This window comes from Hemiscyllium ocellatum, chromosome 48, assembly GCF_020745735.1.
Source record: "Hemiscyllium ocellatum isolate sHemOce1 chromosome 48, sHemOce1.pat.X.cur, whole genome shotgun sequence".
Lineage (NCBI taxonomy): Eukaryota > Metazoa > Chordata > Chondrichthyes > Orectolobiformes > Hemiscylliidae > Hemiscyllium > Hemiscyllium ocellatum.
Window position 1 is genome coordinate 20686829 of NC_083448.1, and position 20431 is coordinate 20707259.

The window sequence follows — 20431 nt, forward strand, 5'->3', positions numbered from 1 at the left end:
AGTGGGAGAGGGAGTTGAAGTGTTTGGCCACAGGACTGTGGGGCTGTTTAGTGCTTGTGTCCTCGAGATGTTCTCGGAGATGGGAAGATAGAGGCGACATATTATATCGTTAAATGACGCTGGTTCAGAAGTCACAGAAATCCCTTCAATCTCCCTCAGAACCTCACTCCTGATGAAGAGCTTATGCTCAAAACATCGATTCTCCTGCTCCTCGGTTGCTGCCTGATCTGCTGTGCTTTTCCAGCACTACAGGCTTCAAATCTCACTGCATCTGCCTTGTCTCTAAAGATATATTATTTAACGGTGAAATGGATTCCTGAAATGTTTTATTTTGATTAGTGATGACAGAGTAACCCTGAATATTATGATTCGAAAGAACCATTGAGTTCTGTCAGTCACCATTCCACTTCCCATCTGCAGCCATATGAATGATTTCCAATCTCAGTCCAATCAGCAACCATGTATTTCGATATAGGCAGCAGAGTGACTCAACTCATTGCCTCCCTTCCCCTGTTTAAACAGCCCCGCTTGCTGGGTCAGTCTCGGTGTGATATTTACCTTGAATGTGTCCACTGAGAGGGGTATAAATGAGTTTGACAAGCATTATCAGGTTATGGGCAATGCTCTTGTAAAAAACCATTCATTCTGGGAATCTGACCTCGAGTCAGAAAATGGTGGAAATACTCCACAAGTCTAGCAGCATCTGTGGACAGGATGTTGGGAAACTTGACAGGGTTCAGAAAAGATTTACAAGCATGTTACCAGGGTTCGAAGATTTGAGCTATAGGGACAGGCTGGGGCTGTTTTCCCTGGAGCATTGGAGGCTGAGGGGTGACCTTATAGAGGTTTGCAAAATTATGAGGGGCATGGATAGAATAAATAGGCAAAGGCTTTTCCCTGGGGTCAGGGAGTCCAGAACTAGGGGGCATAGGTTTAGAGTGAGAGGGGAAAGATATAAAAGAGACCTAAGGGGCAACTTTTTCACCCAGAGGGTGGTACGTGTATGGAATGAGCTGCCAGAGGACGTGGTGGAGGCTGGTACAATTACAACATTTAAAAGGCATTTGGATGGGTATATGAATAGGAAGGGTTTGGAGGCTGGGTACTGGCAGGTGGGACTAGATTGGGTTGAGATATCTGGTCGGCATGGACGAGTTGGGCCGAAGGGTCTGTTTCCGTGCTGTACATCTCTATGACTCTATGACAGGAAGAGCTCATACAGACATACAGCGCAGAAACAACCAGTCCAACCAGTTTCTATCCGAATTATCGAGAATGAAGCATGGCAGGACATGATCAGAGCTGAGTCCAACCCTGGGATTGACAAAGCCAAGTGAGAGAGTCCAAACTGAGGTTTCATTCCTGAAGGATGGGTTGGAGCCTGGGTTGGCCCTTAGAACTGGGACCCTGAAAGTTCTGGCTGGGGTGAACTTACTGCTGCCTTGGCATCACAAATACATGGCACGTAACCGAGATTCCTGCAGAGTACATCAGCAACATCCCTTCAGCAGCTCTTCCTGCATGGAAATCTCCACTGGGTGAAGACAGTGAGGTCAAACTGAATAATATAACAAACTGACACAACGCATTGTCGAAAGGATTGAACCCAAAGGGAAGCAGCTGAGGATATTGGAGACTGAAATCAAGACTTTTGTTCAGACAATGTTCTTGATGAAAATAAATTGGAAATCAGCAATTATAAATAAAGCCAATCAAACCACAACTGTCCATTCCAACAGTGGATTGTGATTGTCACAGGAATGAAACAGTGGCTGAAAAAATGGCTATCACACCTTCCTGATCCGATACAACCCACAACCTGCCTGTTTGAGGAATGGAGGGGCTCACACATCTATCAACAGGACGACAATCTCCCCCTCCCTCCAACGGTCAAACTATTCCTCTCTGTTCGCCTTCAACACCAGGTACACAAAAATATCTCACAAACAACTCACCAGGAAACAGCAGCATGGCTCCTTCTCCCAAAGTATTGGGAGGAAAATGTCCCAAGGTCAAAGGTGCAGGGCCGCGAGGGTGAGGCTACCCTAACTCCCTCCCACCTTCCTCATCGCCATATACAAATGGAGCTAGTCTGGGGGGACATTTCAAAGACCCACCCTTTCTGTGGGTGAACACTCCAGGGTATAAGCTGCCTCTTCAGTCCACATTCAGGCACTGGGTTTATCTGGGTATCTTGGGGGAGCTTGACCCATTCCAGCCACTTCCTTCTTCACACACCTGCCAGCTCCACCCTGATCCTGAGTGACCTGAGCATCCCTCTGCCCCTTGGGAACGTCAGACCAGGTTTCAGGACCTGATTCCATGTCTCTACTCTGTCAAACTGCCTGGTACTATCCCACAGGAACAACCTTCAACCAGTTGAAAACCAATCTCTCCTTTCACAACTGTCACTGACGTGTTTCCTTGTGTTCTGCTGGCAGCAGTCTCCTGAAGATTAGTTTCAGTGACCGGAGATTTCAGTGAAATCCAGGGAAAGCCAGGATTAGCCTATGAGCTGTCCCACAGCACAAGCTCCAGTTACTACAGCCTGTCCTCGTGTTCACATAGTGCTGACCACAATGGGCCTGTCTCGGAGAGCAGGACTGTCCTGAGAATTATCTCGTGTACATTGCCTCACCAGCTCTGAGTCTCAACATTGAACTGAAAAGCACATTGACAGGTTAACATGGGCCCGGCTCATGAGTAACCTTTTAACCAAGCACACTGAACCTCCCACTCAAGACACAATGTTGTACAGTTCAGTCAATATCAGGAAGGCATCACATTATTCATGGATTTTAAATCAACACAGAGTTTGCACTCAGAATCAGTCTCGATCAGATTTATATAACTCTTTGGCACTTATAGAAGAGTAATACTCTATATGTTTAAGGCAAACCGGCCCCATGCTGAGAGTGACAGGTTTCCCAGCCGTGCATCCTGACGTATGGCCACACAAGTCAGACAGCTCAGGGTTAGTGCAGTAGGCAGAGTAACACACCGGGGGGACACAGCACGGTAACACACCGGGAGGGGGGACACGGCACGGTAACACACCGGGGGGGACACAGCACGGTAACACACCGGGAGGGGGGACACGGCACGGTAACACACCGGGAGGGGGGACACGGCACGGTAACACACCGGGAGGGGGGACACGGCACGGTAACACACCGGGAGGGGGGACACGGCACGGTAACACACCGGGGGGGACACGGCACGGTAACACACCGGGAGGGGGGACACGGCACGGTAACACACCGGGAGGGGGACACAGCACGGTAACACACCGGGGGGGGGGGGGGACACGCCACGGTAAGGCACAGGGTGCTATAAATCACCACGGTAAGGCATGTTAAGTTAAGGCACGGCACGGTAAACCCTGGTAAGTTATGTTGCAGTAAAGCACAGAATTTCTTCATCAAGTGCATGAGCAGCTTGTTCCCGATCTGCACACAATCAAAACTAACAGAGTCTCTCTCACACACACACACACACACACAGACACACACACACACACACACAGACACACACACACACACACACACACACACACACACACACACAGACACACACACAGACACACACACACACACACACACACACACACACACACAGACACACACACACACACACACACAGACACACACACAGACACACAGACACACACAGACACACACACACACACACACAGACACACACACACACACACACACACACAGACACACACACAGACACACACACACACACACACACACACAGACACACACACACACACACACACACACACACAGACACACACACACACACACAGACACACACACACACACACACACACACAGACACACACACCATTCCTTTCACTTCCTCCCCATTCCCCTTCCTCCCACACTGTTCCTTTTCCCTTCCACAGTCTGTGATCCAGGTCAGTGCAGAGGGACAGTCTTTCCTGTTTGGTGGGGCTTCGGTCTGACCTCCGACCTTCCTTGAGCAGCCATCCAGCTGGACGCTCGGAAAATGCCCCCCTTTGGCGGTGAGAGTGAGATGTCACGGCAGCTTCCCGGGGGGGGGGCCCATTCAGGAAAGAGCTCACTACGAGAGACCAGCTCACGTTGGTGTGTTTCCCTTTGACCTCTGGAGCAGACGGTGGGTAGGGTTGGTGGCTTTGGTGAAGGTCCCAGTTTGGGAGCATCTCCCCGGTGTCGGCGATGAGCTACACTGTTGTCTCACTCTTCCACATGCTGGTATTTATGGTTGGGTTTCCCTCACCACCGAACAGCGTGACGTCGTACTTGCTGCCCTTGAAGGTGCCATTCTGGCTGACCGTGTTCAGTGGGTACGACCTTCTCTTGACTTGATTGTCCAAGGTGGCTGGCTGTTTCAGGTTCTCCCCGCTGACGCTGCACTGTATCGCTGTGCTGTGGCACTGGGGCTGGCTGCCAGTGTCACTTCCCTCTGAGGGGCTCACACTGGCATCTGGTTCAGCTGCCCCTCTCCCCGTGCCGAGGTGACTCCACTGACTGGTGCGACTGCTGGCACAGCTCTCCAGCTGGCTGCCGTTCTCACTGGAGCCCGGGTCCGACACTGCCCCCTTCGGCCTCCTGACCTGGTGGTGTTTACAGTGGCGAGGGGCCTTAGCCCGGGCCCACTGACTGCTGGGCTGTGGCAGCTCCTCCACGTCGCACGGTGTCAGGCCGCTGGGGTTGGGGGAGTCCGCCTGGTTCAGGGCTGCCTGCAGGTTGCTCAGTTTGCCCTGGCCCGCCCCGGAGAAGTTACTCCCCAGCGAGGAGGACTTGTTGGAGTGCGGGCTGTCTGGCTTCCAGGCTGGCAGGCAGAGCTGAGGCCCCAAGCCGACAGGAGGGGCGGACAGGCTACCGTTCACGGTGGGTCCTGGCCCTGTACAGGGCAGCCATGGCCTGCAGACATTCTGCTGCTTGAGGCAGTGATGGATCAGCACCAGGAGACCCAGGCTGACTGCTGTCACCCCGTACAAGCAACTGAACACAACCTGCAAAGACTGGGCCTGAGAGACGGACAGAGCTCCGAATGTCCAAAGGCCGATGAAGAGGAGTTGCGTGGTGATCAGGGCCCAGAGGTGGCCCTCCAGGGTATCCTCATTCTCATTGGCCAGCGAGGGACCATCAGAAAGACCCGATCCCAATCCTGATCCCGATCCCGATCCCGAGTCTGTCAGCTGGATGCCGTTGGCCGCAAGCTGCTGCTCTCCCTCTGGTGCCCTTTGACCTTTGGCCTTGCCCTGTGGGTAACAGCGGAGATGCAGGGCAGCACACAGGAAGTAGATCCAGCTGACCAGTACGGTGAATCCCACCGGTACGTAGAACGCTCCCAGGCTCGGCTTCCAGGCCAACCAGCAGCTTTTCGGGGGGAGGAGCAGAGAGACAAGAAACACAACAGTCACTTTGTGACTCCACATTGACATTGCTCCCATCCGTGTGGGTCCCACACCCTCCCAGCACCTGCACTGCACAGTCTGACCGTGTCCCCACACCCTCCTGGTCCATGGACAATCTACTTAGCTCTCCAGTTAGCTCCCCTCTCCCTTTTCCTGTCTTCATCCAACTCCTCACTCAACTCATCTTCAACCACCAGCAAACCAGGAGGCCATTCGGCCCCTCCGTTCAGTCAGATCACTCCTGATCTGTCTGTGTTTGGGATCCCACATTCCCATCTCTCACTGACCACCTTTGATCCCTCTGTCCAACACAAGTCCATCCACCTCTGTCTGTCTGGAAAAGACTCAATGACCTCGGCCCCACCACTTCCTGAGGCAGAACGTTCCAAACTCACACAACCCTCTGAGGGAAAAACAAACCAACATTCTCCTCATCTCTGTCCTGAAACGGAGATCCCTCATATTAAAACAGTGTCTCCTAATCCTGGACTCCACTCCATGAGGCAGCCTGTTTTCCATGTGCCCCTTGTTGGGAGCTCCTCATCAGGATCTCCTAGACTTCAGTCAGGTCAGCCTGTCGCTCTTGTGCTGTCCAGTGGGAACAAACCCAGTTCTGGTGAACCTCTCCTCACCAAGCAACTCATTCGTTCCAGGGATCAGTCCAGTAAACCCCTTCGGAACAGGATCTGATCTATCTCACTGCTTCCCCATCCAGGAGGTTTAACCTTCTGAAGCAAACAACTTCCCATTTCCCAAATGATCATCCATCTGCTGAGACGGACTTGCTGACCCTCTCCGTGTGGTCTGGGAGTGTTACGGCTCTATCTTTACTCCTGACAGCAAGGTCACTGACTTCAAGCGTCCAACTGACAGGCCCCAGGACAGACTGCACACACTCAGGCCCAGACTTCCAGACCATGTCAGGTCACGTTTCTCATCTTTACCCCCAGCTGGTCGCTTTTCAGAAATGACTGTCAGTTTCTCTCTGGTAACGAATGTCTAACCCTGTCAATCACCTTCTCCATGGGGATGAAAGTGTTGCCTGTTTCTCTCTGTCTAATTCTCCCTCGATGCTGATAGCATTCTGGTAAACCTGCTTGGTCCCTTCTCTGAGACATCTCTCTGAAAGCACCGTGGCCAGAACGGGGGACACTGTTCTGCACCTGAGTCCTCAAACAATGTTTGACAAAGTTTGGCCTTAGTTCCTTAGTGCCAAATCCCAGCCTGCCTACAACAACAACTTCCATTTCCATAGCAACTCTGCAAATGTCCCAAGGCTTTTCACGGAAGTGTGATCAGACAAAATTTGACATTGCAATACACAAGAAGACATGAGGCTAAGTGACTACATGTTGGGACAAAGATTTCAGGTGTACCCTGAGAAAGTGAGAGCCTTCGATCTTTGGCAATTGGAGCGATGACCAACAATACATGGAGTGACTCCCTCAGGAAGGTTCATACAGCTACAATCTGGAGAGTGCAGTGATCCCAGAGGATCCAGGGGCTGGAATGGTGTTTTTATTTCAAAAATATACTTTATTCATAAAATAATTTGATGGTCAAAGTCTGTAAGAAGATTTGTAGCTCGGGTGCTCGTTGTTGTGGTTCTGTTCGCCGAGCGGGGAGTTTTTGTTGCAAACGTTTCGTCCCCTTTCTAGGTGACATCCTCAATGCTTGGGAGGCTTCACAGGAGGCTCCCAAGCACTGAAGATGTCACCTAGAAAGGGGACGAAACATTTGCAAGAAAAACTCCCAGCTCGGCGAACAGAACCACAACATAATTTGATGGTCTATACAGTTGGTCATGCCATACGTACATAAACATTTACATACAGAGATCAGAATTTATCATTTTTATATATAGGTCTGTGCATTTCTCGGTCATATGCCCATATATTGAGCTGAGGTGTCAGCAGAGCCCAAATGACAGCATGGGCCCCCTGTTCTTCTTTAGTCAGGCAGATGTTACACAGTGGTCTTCCCCACCGCACCTTGGCGACAGCTGCCCCAAGCTTCAGCCCGTCCCTCAGCACGTAGACCTGGACCTTGGAATGTGCCAGTCTGCAACACTCAGTCGGGGTCAACTCCTTCAGCTGGAAGACCAACAGGTCTCGGACCGCCCAGAGAGCGTCCTTCACCAAGTTGATGTTCGTCTCGGTGTGTGTCCCGGGGAACAGGCCATAGAGCACGGAGTCCTGCGTCACGGTGCTGCTCGGAATGAATCTCAACAAACACTACTGCATTCCTCTCCAGACTTCCTCTGCATAGGCACATTCCAGAAGGAGGTGTGTGACAGTCTCGTCCCCCCACAGCCGCTTCAAGGGCAGCGTGTCGTGCGGCTGAGAGTCCGGGCGTGCATAAACGATCTCACAGGTAGAGCCCTTCTCACCACCAGCCAAGCCATGTCTTGGTGCTTGTTGGAAAGTTCTGGCGATGAGGCATTCTGCCAAATGACTTTGACAGTCTGCTCAGGGAACCACTTAATAGGATCCGCCCTCTCCTTTTCCCGAAGGGTCTCAAGGACACTTCATGCTGACCACTTCCTGATGGACTTGTGCTCAAAGGTGTTTTTCTTCATAAACTTCTCCACGAAGGACAGGTGGTACGGAACGGTCCAACTACTCGGAGCGTTCCGCGGCAGCGAGGCCAGGCCCATCCTTCACAACATCGGGGACAGGTAGAACCTCAGGACGTAGTGACTGTGAGGAGCTCCCAACAAGGGACACATGGAAAACAGGCTGCCTCATGGAGTGGAGTCCAGGATTAGAAGACACTGTTTTAATATGAGGGAGCTCCGTTTCAGGACAGAGATGAGGACAATGTTGGTTTTTCAGAGTCACTACGTACTGAGAGTCAGTGGGGAAAGACCACCGTGTAACATCTGCCTGCTTAGGAAGAACAGGGGGCCCACGCAGTCATTTGGGCTCTGCTGATGCCTCAACTAAATATATGGGCGTATGATTGAGAAATGCACAGACCTGTATATAAAAATGATAAATTCTGATCTCTGTATGTCAATGTTTACGTATGTATGGCATGACCAACTGGACAGACCATCAAATTATTTTATAAATAAAGTATATCTTTGAAATTAAAAAACAGTTGGTGTTTGCGTACCAGGGATCCATGCACAGCTTGATGCAGCCACACACAAAGGTGGCCATCAGGGTGAGGGTGGCATTGGGTGTATTTTTTTCCCCCGTTGCCCAGATCTTTGTACAGTGAGTCCCTTCGGACCCAGTCCATCTTTGATCTCCATATAAACTGGAAGATGGCCCGGGTGACTGCAGCGGCACAGGTTCTGGGAATAGGCCAGACCTGGGCCACGTATAACAGCAATGACAGTGCCTCACACCTGATGACCAGGTTTTTTCCCGCGATGGAGAGCGACTGTAGCTTCCATCTGCCCAGTTTCTGCCTCACTTTGCTGATACACTCCCCCCAAGACTTGGCGCACGCCCCAGCCCCCGAAGAGCATGGCCTCGCCCTTGCCTCGGTTTACCTTGGCCCCTGAGGCCCGTTCGAACTGGTCACATATACACATGAGTCTGCGCACGGACAGCGGATCCGAGCAGAAAATGGCGACGTCATCCATGTACAAGGAGGCCTTAACCTGCAGGCCCCCGCTGCCAGGAATAGTCACCCCTCTCAGGCTCGCATCCTTTCCGATGGACTCGGCAAATGGCTCTATGTAGCTCACAAACCAGGCAGGAGAGAGAGGGCAGCCCTGCCTGACTCCAGATCTGACTGGGAAGCTATCTGATTCCCACCCATTGATTGAGACTGCACTGACAATGTTGGTGTAGAGCAGTCTGATCCAATTACAGATTCCCTCCCCAAAGCCCATTTTGGAGAGAACATCTCTCATACACCTGTGTGATATCCCGTCAAAGGCTTTCTCCTGGTCCAGGCTGATCAGGCAGGCGTCCAACCCTCTGTCCTGCACGTAGGTGATCATATCCCTGAGGAGTGCGAGACTCTCAGCAATCTTCCGGCCCAGTACAGCACAGGTTTGGTCAGGGTGAATCACCGACCCCAGAGCAGGCGATTACCTTTGACAGGATTTTGTAATCCGCATTCAACAGTGAGATTGGTCTCCAATTTTTGAGTTCCTCCCTCTCCCCCTTCCGCGTGTAGATGAGGGTGATGATGCCTTTCCTCATGGATTCGCTCATGGTACCCGCCTGAAGCATACTGACATACACCTCCAGCAGTCCTGGCCAATCAAGTCCCACAGAGCGGAATAGAGCTCGACCGGTAAGCCGTCGCTTCCGGGAGTTTTATTCTTTTCGAAGGACTCGAGGGCCTTGGTCAGCTCGTCCAGAGATAGCGGCTGGTCCAGCCTCTCACGTGTTCTGTCGTCTAAGCCCTCTGTGATAGAGGACAGGAACAACTGGGAGGCCGTGCTGTCGGTCGGCTTCGCATCATACAGACTGGCATAGAAGGATTTACTGATCCTCATGACGTCAGCCTGAGAGGACGTTATCGAGCCATCTTCTTCCTTCAGGCTGCTGAGGCACAGAGCTCTCTTTGTGCACCTTCTGGAAGAAGAAACGTGAGCACGTCTGGTCCTGCTCCACCGAGCGGACCCTGGACCGGAAGATTATCTTGGAGGCCTCCGAGGCAAAGAGCGAGGCTTGCTGGCCCTTCACCTCCTTGAGGTCCTCCGTGACATCGACCCCCATCGTCTGCAGCAGGAACAGGTTCTGCAGACTTTCCTGGAGCTGGGACAGTTTTCCCCGCCTCTCTCTCGCCTCCTGAACACCTTTCAGGATGAAGAATCTCTTGATGTTCCCTTTTACTGTTTCCCACCAGTCTGCTGGAGACTCAAAGAGGGGCTTCACGGTTCTCCAACCTGCGTAATCCCTCTTGAGCTCCTCAATGTTTCCCGGGGTCAACAGCTTTGTGTTCAGCTTCCACGTTCCCTTACCCGCCCGCTGCTCGTCCTGTAGGTGACAGTCAGCCAGCAGGAGGCAGTGGTCAGAGGAGAACACCGGCTTGACATCGGTGGATCTGACCGAGAGCGTTCGGGACACAAACAGGTCACCTATCCTTGAGTGGATAGACCCGTCTGCCCGTGACCAGGTGTATCTACGCTGCGCTCCGTCTGCAGGGGTGATGAAGATGTTGTGCAGCTTGGCATCTTTTACCGAGTCCATCAGGGCTCTGGACGTGGCGTCCAGTTTACTGTCCCCCCCGCCGGATCGTCCATCTGCATCAATGATACAGTTGAAGTCTCCGGCCAGAATGACCGGCCTGGACATAGCCAGTAACAGTGGAAGCTGCTGCAGGATGGCCAACCGTTCACTCTTACCCACTGGGGCGTACACATTGATCAGTCTCAGGGGAGCATTCCTGTACATGACATCGGTGATGAGGAGGCGCCCACCCACCACTTCCTTCACCTCGGAGATGGTGAAGGTGCCTCCTCGCAACAGGATACCCAGGCCGGAGGCGCGGCTATCATTGCCCCCCGTCTAAACTGACGGCCCATGGGCCCACAAGCTCGACCATCTCCTGTAGCTGCTGAGGTGCGGTATCCCACACTCCTGCAGAAACAGGAGGTTGGCTTTAACGCTGGCCAGGAAGGCCATCGTAGAAACACATCGCGTAGCTGATTTGATGCTACACACATTGATGCTGGCAATTTTTAACCCCATTTTAACAGTTTACAAGGTTACCAGTGTCCATTTGCTGCTGGTCTTGTTCCTCTGGGATAGCTGTGTGCACCCCCGTGGTGACGGCAAACTGCTGGACCATCCCAGGGCTGAGGTAGCTATCCGGCTCCATGCTGGAGCCACTTCCCCGCTCTGGTGTCTTCAGGTCGGGCCCAGGGTCCGCACCGTCCAGTTCTCCATCTGACAGCAGGGCTGTCACAGGACCGCTGCTCCCAGTTACCAGGAACTGTGGGCCGGTGGGTATCTCTTGGTTCTCACCGGGTCGGGGGAGGCCTTTACCCATCTCCTCAGAGGGATTGTCTTTCCCTTCTTGTTCGGTGCTGCCCTCCTTTCTCCCCACGGCGCTCTGTCTCTTCCTCTGGGGAGGACCCTCCTTGCGCCCGTCCTCACCATCGGAAGAGCTGCCTGTATCCTCATCGTGTAGGTGTCGCTTCCCCCTTCTCTGGGTGGCTTTGGGGCCCTTGGGGGGTTTCCTCTTCCTGTTTTTGGCAGTAATCCAATCCTCTGCCTCCTGTGATCCCTCCTCTTCCATTTCCTCCGTCTGTCTTGAAGAAGCTTGGATCGGCTGCTGCATCTCCCCGCTATCTGCCGTCTGCTCCACTACCGCCTGCCCTTCCTTCTGGGAGCCTCCAGACATCATTCCCGTGCCGGTTTGTGGTACCTTGCTGGTCTTAGTTGGTCCCCGGCTCGTGTTGCCACCTCCGGCCATCTGTGCGTAGGTGGCGGCTCCTCGTCTTGGGCAGGCCTTATACACATGGCCCGTCTCTCCGCACAGATTACAGTTCTTGGCCTCCTTACATTCCTTGGTCAGGTGGCCTTCCTGCTTGCAGTTTCGGCCGATGGTCACCTTACAGTCGGCCGCCATGTGGCCTGACCTCCCGCAGGTTTGGCACACCTTCGGCTGCCCTGCGTATGTCAGGTAGCCTCTGCTTCCTCCGATGGCAAAGCTGGAGGGTGGGTGGAGGATGTTCCCACTGGCATCAACTCTCAGGGTTACCTTGACCTGCCTTTTACTGGTCCAGATCCCGAAAGGATCGACCACATCGGTACTCTCTCCCTCGACCTGGACGTATCTTCTCAAGAAGGTCAGGACATCTGCTGCTGGGACGTAAGGGTTGTACACTTGAATTGTAACAACCCGACTCCTCTGTGCAGGTAGCGCACACAATGGGACCGCCGACAAGATGGAGAACAGAGGTTCCCCTTCCTTCTCCTTGAAGACCTTCAGGAGCTGCTCGCAATTCTTCACACTCCTGAAGGTCACGTCGAAATAGCCGGCTGCAGGGAAATCCTGCAGGCAGTACACGTCCGCTGCGGCAAACCCACAGCACTCCAGCAAAACCTTCTTCACAAACACAGTCCGATCGACCGGTGCTCCTCCACCTTCTTCACAGTCACCCTGACAGTGTCGCGAATGCGCTGGCCAGGGCTGCGAGCGGCTGCTGAGGCCATAGCTCTGGAGGTTGGCTGGTCCCTGAATTGGCGTTAGGCTGAAGCCAGCATGAAGATCCACCAAGAGCAGGTCAGCACAACCGAACGATCCTCCAACGTCCAATCACGATCCAGCGATGGTCTCCACCAGTCCCGACAACTCACAACACAATCCCCGTGGTTTCTCCCCCGCCAGTGCATGTCCGCAGCGTCGAACCTGCAGCTCTCCAGCAGGATCTCTTCCTCTGGTCCTCAGGGAGTATACATATTCCGAGTCAAAAGGCCGAGAAGTGATTCAGGGGCTGGCAAGTCCAGAAGGATGAAGCCACAGAAAGATCAGAAGGCAATATTAGAATTCTACAATCGAGGTTCTGATGGAGCAGGAGCCATTTGGGTCAGGGTGAGCGAGACTTGGCGTGAGTGAGGGTGTGGGCAGATCCAGGATGTGAGCTGGTGTGTGTGTGGAAGGTGCGGTCTGGATAGGACTGGAATAGTCTATCACAACACTCACCTCATTGGCTGGAATGTGCTGGCAGACGGGTCCTGGTTGTGAAATATGGAAAACTATGACCTCCTATATTTGGAACGGATCCAACTAGAATTGTGTTCATTCATTATGATCTTGTGACAAGCAACAAGAACAGTGTGTCATAACCGGGGTGGGGGTTTGATGGATGGAAGGGGCTAAAAGACAGGAATGATTCGAGCTGAGTGAACAGGGTCAGATGTACAGATACTCACTATGGGCTGTAGTCACTGTAATTGTGCAGGTTCACTGCCGCTGTGATCCCACAGATTATTAAAGGAATCCCTCCCGCGATGAGATAAAACCTGCCGAGAGAAAGAGACATATTCATGGTCCAGGCCACACTTCAGAACAGCAGCAGGATTTCCAGCAAAACAGTGAAGCCAAGATCTGGCCAGAGCGTGGAAACCACAGACAGGCAGGCAGGGGGCTGTGAGCTGTGCTGTACCTGACACCACAGGCAGGCAGGCAGGCAGGCAGGGGGCTGTGCTGTACCTGAAACCGCAGGCAGGCAGGCAGGCAGGCAGGGGGCTGTGAGCTGTGCTGTACCTGAGCATTGGTCTCTGGCTGGGTGAGGGCACTTCAAGCTCTTGTTGCCGGGGTGGTTTGTGTGTCACTTCCTTGTAGATGACTCTCATTGCCACTCCAATCCACAGCAGGGTCGACAAAGATGAGTAATGGAGGACTATCCCGATCTGTGGAGAGACAGTCAATTAGATGTCTGTCAAAGTGGTTGGAAGGAACACTAGCACCCTATCCCACCTGGAGTGGGCCAAGCTATTTATGAAGGTTTAAATACCAACAACAGGAGTAGGCCACTCAGCCCAACCACACTGATGGGATAAACAAAAGCAGACTGGGACTTACATATTTCACAACCAGGACATGTCTGCCAGCACATTCCAGCCAATGAGGTGAGTGTTGTGATGGACTATTCCAGTCCTATCCAGACCGCACCTTCGACACACACACACACACACACACACAGCAGCTCACATTCTGGATCTGCCCAGCCCTGCTCGAACTGTATGCATTTCAATCAGATTCCCTCTCCTCCCCGCCCCCCCCCCACCCCAAATTCTTCACTTCAGCTCAATCCAACCCAGCCAGCTGGCCAGTGTTACTCTCAGTTGCATTCTCCCAGCAGTCACGGTGGATTCACCTCAGGCAGCAGCCAACCTGCTATGTCTATGACAATGTCTAGGTCCCCACTGACAGAAATGTTCAGGGACTGAAAGAAACAGTAATTCCTCCTTCTGAAATAAACTCATTCCCAAAAGGGCAAGGACAGACTGTTGGAAAGGAGTTAAAATCCAAGCTGCCAATTAACCGGCCTCAGGGAAAGGAGTTGAGGTTACAGAAACAGAGTATTTTAGCATTCTGTGTGATAACAAGCTGTCTTACTGAGTCAATGGCCTGAGGGTAAGGATGGGGTTTGTTATTGACAGACAGCCAACACTGAATGTAACAAAGGAACAGAGAATCTACTGTTCTGGATGAGTCCAGAACCCCTGGGAATCTTTCAGAAAAGTAGCCTAGACATGAACATTTCCTCATTTTTAAGGTGGATGTGAAGTGCCATTTTCCAAACATGACGCAACAGGTCAAACTACTTAACGTTTAGTGAAATGGAATTGATTGAAACACAATAGTTAAAGTACAAAAACAAAAGAAAGAGGAATTTAGAAAAACTGAAATATTAAAGGCGTAACCATATTATATAATAGACACAGTACCGATGACTAATTAAGTGTTTCAATGTAGTAACATCCTATAAACAAAACCCCTTCGGAAAATGGAAAATTCAGACACAGATTCTCACATGGAGTTCTCCAATCCAGATGGAAACAACATCAGGAGTAAATTCAGAGAGTGGAGCAGCTCAGAATCGCCCACTGAAGTTTCCATCTCTTATGAGACCCCAAGCTAAAGCTAAAAAAAACTAGAAAGCCAGGTCTGAGAGAACTGGCCACACTGAGAGTGTATCCATTGTTCCAACTTTTAAAATAAAACACTCTTAAGTCCCCACACGTTGTTTACCTCAGTCGTCAGTTCAGTCCATCTCCCTTCCAACCACTCTTCAAAACTCAACTAGGATAATAAAACGTTTTATCCTGACACCATCACCAATCACACTACTCCAGAGAAGGAAGCAAGCTACAGACTTTGTGACTTCAGAAATGTCATTTGTAATGTCACATTGTAAACTTGACAGAAAATCCTCCAAGAATCCAACTTGGGGATTCGACAGCAGCAGCTCTCCGGAGAACCACACTACACAAGGATTGTAGCCAGGGACAGATACGGTTGGTTGGAATTGGAGCTAAATTCCACCTGTTCTCAGGCAATAACTCAACTGGGTTGTGAGCTTTCACTTGCTGACTTGAGGGTGTTCATTTGGGGAGCTACATATGATAAAGTTGAAGTTGTTGAGGTATTATTTAATTGCCTGTAAGATTTCGGAATGAGGTACCGAATTGAAGGTCGCACGTAGGAATCTGCACCAAACGAGGATAGACCAGACTGTCAGAGCATGCTGCTGAGGAACTGAACAGGCCTGAGGCTGGGAGGGAGGTCAAGGAGCTGGGTTTTATAGGCTCAGGGTCAGGCCACGGCAGTGACAGAGTGCCTGCAGATGGGGGGTGGATTGAATCAAATACAACCCTTCAGGTAATTGACAGGAATAGGATTCCTGAAGAAGGGCTTATGCCCAAAATGTCAAATCTCCTGCTCCTTGGATGCTGCCTGACCTGCTGTGCTTTTCCAGCAACACATTTTCAGCAATTGACAGTGATAGGCAGGCAGGGAAACTAACTGACATGGGAGAGTTACAGCAACAACTTTTCACTGTCTTTGAACGTCCTGAGTATATTATGGATCTGTGTGTATGTTGCTCACGACAGGTCAATGATAAGCAGTCTCAGAAAGTTCAGGTGAAAGGTTGTGTGATGGTCGCTTACTCAGAGTTGTCTTAAACTGACAGGATGACTTTGTGAAGTTATCATTTTGAGTGGATTTGTTGTCTTTACTTTGTTAGGATTTGTATCTGGCAGCTTCCCCCTGTGTAAGACCACGTGTTCTTCCCTGTTGGTATGGTAATCTGAAATGAACATGGGACTGCTGGATAACTGCAATGGAACGGGAGTTTGGTCATTTGAAATCACACCTGTTTGGCAGTTCAGACTGAATGGCACTGAGAGAGGGAAGGAAATGTGACCCGACAACAGCCTTCTGATTGGTGGAGCTGTACTGAGGTCCAGAGGCTATAAACTGAAAGCATCCTTCTCCTGCCCCCTCTCCTCTCGGTCTCTCTCCACCCTCCTCCCTGCGTGGGAGAAAGACATCAAACCAAGCAGCACTGATGAACATTTCGGACGACATGGACCAGTCTGGACAGAAGGGCCTGTCTCCGTGCTGTAGGACACTACGACTCTATGAGGTGTGGCCGGTCCTGATGAGCTTTACACACAATTCCTGACTTTGGAATCCTGTTTACCCTGTCAACATTTCCACTCACGGTATACGGGTCAGTCCATCTGTCTGTTATCTGTCTTCATTGAGAGGGAAGTGGTGCAGGGAGGGGGGAAGGTGAGGCTGAGAGTGTGTGTGAGTGTGTGTGAGAGTGTGTGTTAAAGGGGGAGGGTTGATGTTGCACAGTCTTATCAGAAGTCCTGCCTTCTCCCTGCCTTTTGTTAAAGTGAAGTTCTGTTCATGAGAGACGCTGGAGTGAACTGTTTTAGTCCTTAATATCAGTCAGGCAAATGGGACCTCCCCCCCCTCCCCAACCCCCCAACCTCCCCTCCCCCAGGCACTCTTTTTGGGATTTCGGATACATCGTGACACATCATGGAAGAGTCACTCTCTTCCCAGCTCAGTGGGAAGAGTGAGCATGGAAATTCCTAGCAGCAATGGCAGAATGGGACATGTGTCTGTAGGACAGAGTCTGTAGCTCACACCCACCGTTCAGTGCAGCTCCAATCAGCACTCACCACTTGGCAGATCAGTCCATACTCAGTCCGATTGATCCCACCGGTGAATACAGCACACGTCATCGAGATGTGAAACCACAGGTTCAGGAACATGTGCCAATTCTTCCTGGAGACCCGGATTGTGCTGGAAAAGGAAGATGGGATTACATCGCGCACACAGCTACAGGGTCAGAGCGGTTCGACCTAATGCCACCCCACCTCCTCTCTGGCATTGAGGTAATGGCAGGTCAGCATTGGCCATCTCCCCCACTGGGGGTCATGTGGACTGCCCATGCTCCCATGTTGCTGAGGCAGGTTAACCCAGACACACTGAATGAATGGACAATGTCGTTGACTATGACAGGAGTGTCAGCCTGAACATGACGGCGTTCCCAATGGGAATTTCTGTCCTTCTTTCCCTCATGCATCGTGGGTGCTGCTGGCAAAGCCAGGATTGGCTGCCCCATCCAAACTGCCCCCGGAACGGAATGCCTTCTTGGCCATTACTGAGGACAGTTCAGAGGCAGCCCAGATCTCTCTCCCAAGTCCAGAGTCACATGTTGGTCAGACTGGGTAAGGAGAGCAAGTTTCCCCTCCCTAAACCAATCAATCATGGCTTCATGGAGACTGAAGCCAGGTCAATACTCCAGGCAGAATCCCAGATTCCCTGCAGTGTGGCAAGAGGCCATTGGGCCCATCGAACCTGGGGGAATCCTGATTCTCTGTTCCTGAAGTGTTATCCTGCTCCTCAGAATGATGAACCCAGTGATGCACCCATGGCCTCGGTCTACATTGGAAAAGGTGACCATTTGAGCAAACTCTGGGCTGAACCTTGATCCAGTATAGAGAGTTTGGAGGGGACGGAGGTGCCACAGAGGGTGGGAATGGGGTAGATGCCTCATGCCCAGAGCCAACTGAGTCTTCTCAGAGACTGGCAAGACACACCTACACGGTAAAGCTTTCCTCAATCCCATATTAGCGAGCCTCCTGCTGTAGTGAACGCTTCCCATAACTTCCCAAGGGAAGTGGTGCCATTCTGAGGGCACCAGGAAACAGGTGAGTGGCAGCCCCTTCTACCAACTGGGGACCGGGCCAGAATTCAGACAGCATTCTGATTGGCCGAGGATAGTTGGAGTTTAACAGCAGGCATGAAGCAGATGGGCTGAATGGCCAGTTTCTGTGTTGTACCCGTTTATACCATTGGCACACGAAGTGCAGTTAGTAACTTACTTGTGCTTGAGGATGTAGGTAATGATGGCAATGAAGAGACATATCAGGAGGACCACGGTGCAGCTGTAGATAATAGGGTGGAGAGCTTGGATGGCACCAGGAGTTGGCACAGGCTGGGTCTTTATCTTCTGGAAGGAGAGCACAGTCAACAAGGAATTACACAGGTCACCACAATACAAGCTCCTCATCTTTTCATCTGGCTCCTTCATGGTGAGCTTGGCGTTTCTTGCCCATCACTTCAGTGCCATGAAGACAACCTCAGATATGGAGAACCAGTGACATCAGAATAGGATCAGACCCTTCAGCCCCTCAACACTACTCCCCCATTCAGTGAGATCACTGCAGCTCTGTGTTTGTGTTCTATCTAGCATCTTGTTTTTGGTGAATTTCCCAGTGGTGATCAATCATGCTCAGTTTTAAGCTCTACTGCTGACCTCCAGCCTCAACAGCTTTCTGGGTGGCGTTCCGGATTTCCGCTCCGTTATTTGAAGGAGTGCTTCCTGACATTCCTGATCCTGAATACCCTGGCTCATGTACCTTTGACCACCTCAGGAAGTCACTTCAATCTATCTGTTCAACCTCTTTACAACTGTTGGGACGGTCTATCTTGGGGTTCATGTGTTTTCAAAGAGATCTTGAAGCTTTCAGAATAGATCGATTGAGCTTCACATTAAGTCCACATCGAAAGTGATGGCCACATTTCTGAAGGTGCTGAAAAATGTGTTGCTGGAAAAGCGCAGCAGGTCAGGCAGCATCCAAGGAACAGGAGAATCGATGTTTCAGGCATGAGCCCTTCTTCAGGCTAATGCCTGAAACGTTGATTCTCCTGCTCCTTGGATGCTGCCTGACCTGCTGCGCTTTTCCAGCAACACATTTTCAGCCCTGATCTCCAGCATCTGCTGTCCTCACTTTCTCCACATTTCTGAAGGTCACAACTTTCAGTGAAACAACTGTAAGAGAATCTGGGGTTCCCGAAGGAATCTGTGTTAAAGCTGGAGTTAGGTTCCCAGGGACATGTTTCCCTCAGAAAGACAACAATGTGCAATTTTAAATCACGAGCTACAGATGTACACAACTGTGTGTTCCCAGCTGATGGGACACACAATGTACCTTGAAACCTCATCCCCATTCTCAGCAATTAAAGACCTCACCAGGTTTGTTCAACACATCGTACCAGTTATCTGATACTTTCATCTTTTACTTATAAACTCTGTGTCCTATCCACTAGCTACCTGATGAAGGAGCAGCGCTCCGAAAGCTAGCGCTCCGAAAGCTAGTGCTTCCAAATAAACCCATTGGACTATAACCTGGCTTTGGGTGATTTTTAACTTTAAGACAACATAAAGTACAACAAACAGTAAAAACAAAAATCCAGCAATACTGTATGAGGAATACATTCAATTGAAGTTTTGTATTTTGTGTGTTAAGAATGGGAGACATTGCTTCACTCAGAGTTGTTGTTCTGAGGAGGCATTTTCCTGAGGTTTTAGGATCGGTAAAAGCAGGTTTGTAATTTAGAACATTGAAAAGATAGGTGGAAAACCATGCTGCTATCTCACAACAGGGGTTCAGGGAGAGAGAGAGACAGACAGACAGACAGGAAAATACAGAAGGGAATCAGTGTGTGGGTTAATCAGAGAAGTGAACACAACATAAGGAGTAGGCCGTCTGAGTGACCATTCAATAAGATAATGGCTGACTTTCGCGTGGACTCAGCTCCACTTACTCACCCACTCACCATAACCCGGAATTCCTAAATTGTTTTGTCTTTGCCTTGAAAAACATTCAACGAGGTAGTCTCAACTGCTTGCCTGGGGTGGGGAATCCCATCCTTTGGGTGAAGAAGTTCCTCCTCAACTCAGTCCGAAATCCGCTTCCCTCACTTAGAGGAGACTACACCCCCGAGTTCTAGTTTCACCCACCAGTGGAAACAACCACCCTGCTTCGATCTTACATATTCCCTTCATCATTTTAGATCTTTCTGTGAGATTTCCCCCCTACCCCTCCACATTCTTCTAAATTCCAATGAGTATGGTCCCAATCTACTCAGTTTCTCCTCATCAGCTGACCCCCCTCAACTCTAGAATCACCCCAGTGAACTTCCTCTGCACCCCCTCCAGTGCCAGTACATTCCTTCTCAAGTGAGGAGCCCAAGACTATATACATCACCAGGACACCCTGCAAA

At 51.0% G+C, this 20431-nt stretch overlaps 1 protein-coding gene across 3 annotated transcripts in view; it reads right to left on the bottom strand.

Annotated features, from left to right (window-relative positions):
* Positions 1-2827: 2827 nt before the first annotated feature.
* Positions 2828-20431, bottom strand: part of adgra2 (adhesion G protein-coupled receptor A2) — a 144594-nt gene continuing 126990 nt past the window's right edge. For 2 of the 3 annotated variants that reach the window (XM_060856736.1, XM_060856738.1), the window contains exons 15-19: positions 18247-18374; positions 17038-17161; positions 13598-13743; positions 13264-13353; positions 2828-5375 (exon numbers count right to left, since the gene is read on the bottom strand). In XM_060856736.1, the coding sequence (XP_060712719.1) occupies positions 4214-5375; positions 13264-13353; positions 13598-13743; positions 17038-17161; positions 18247-18374 (1650 nt within the window). In that variant the 3' untranslated portion in view covers positions 2828-4213. The remainder of the gene's footprint in view (positions 5376-13263; positions 13354-13597; positions 13744-17037; positions 17162-18246; positions 18375-20431) is intronic. The other variant, XM_060856737.1, reaches the window with a different exon arrangement.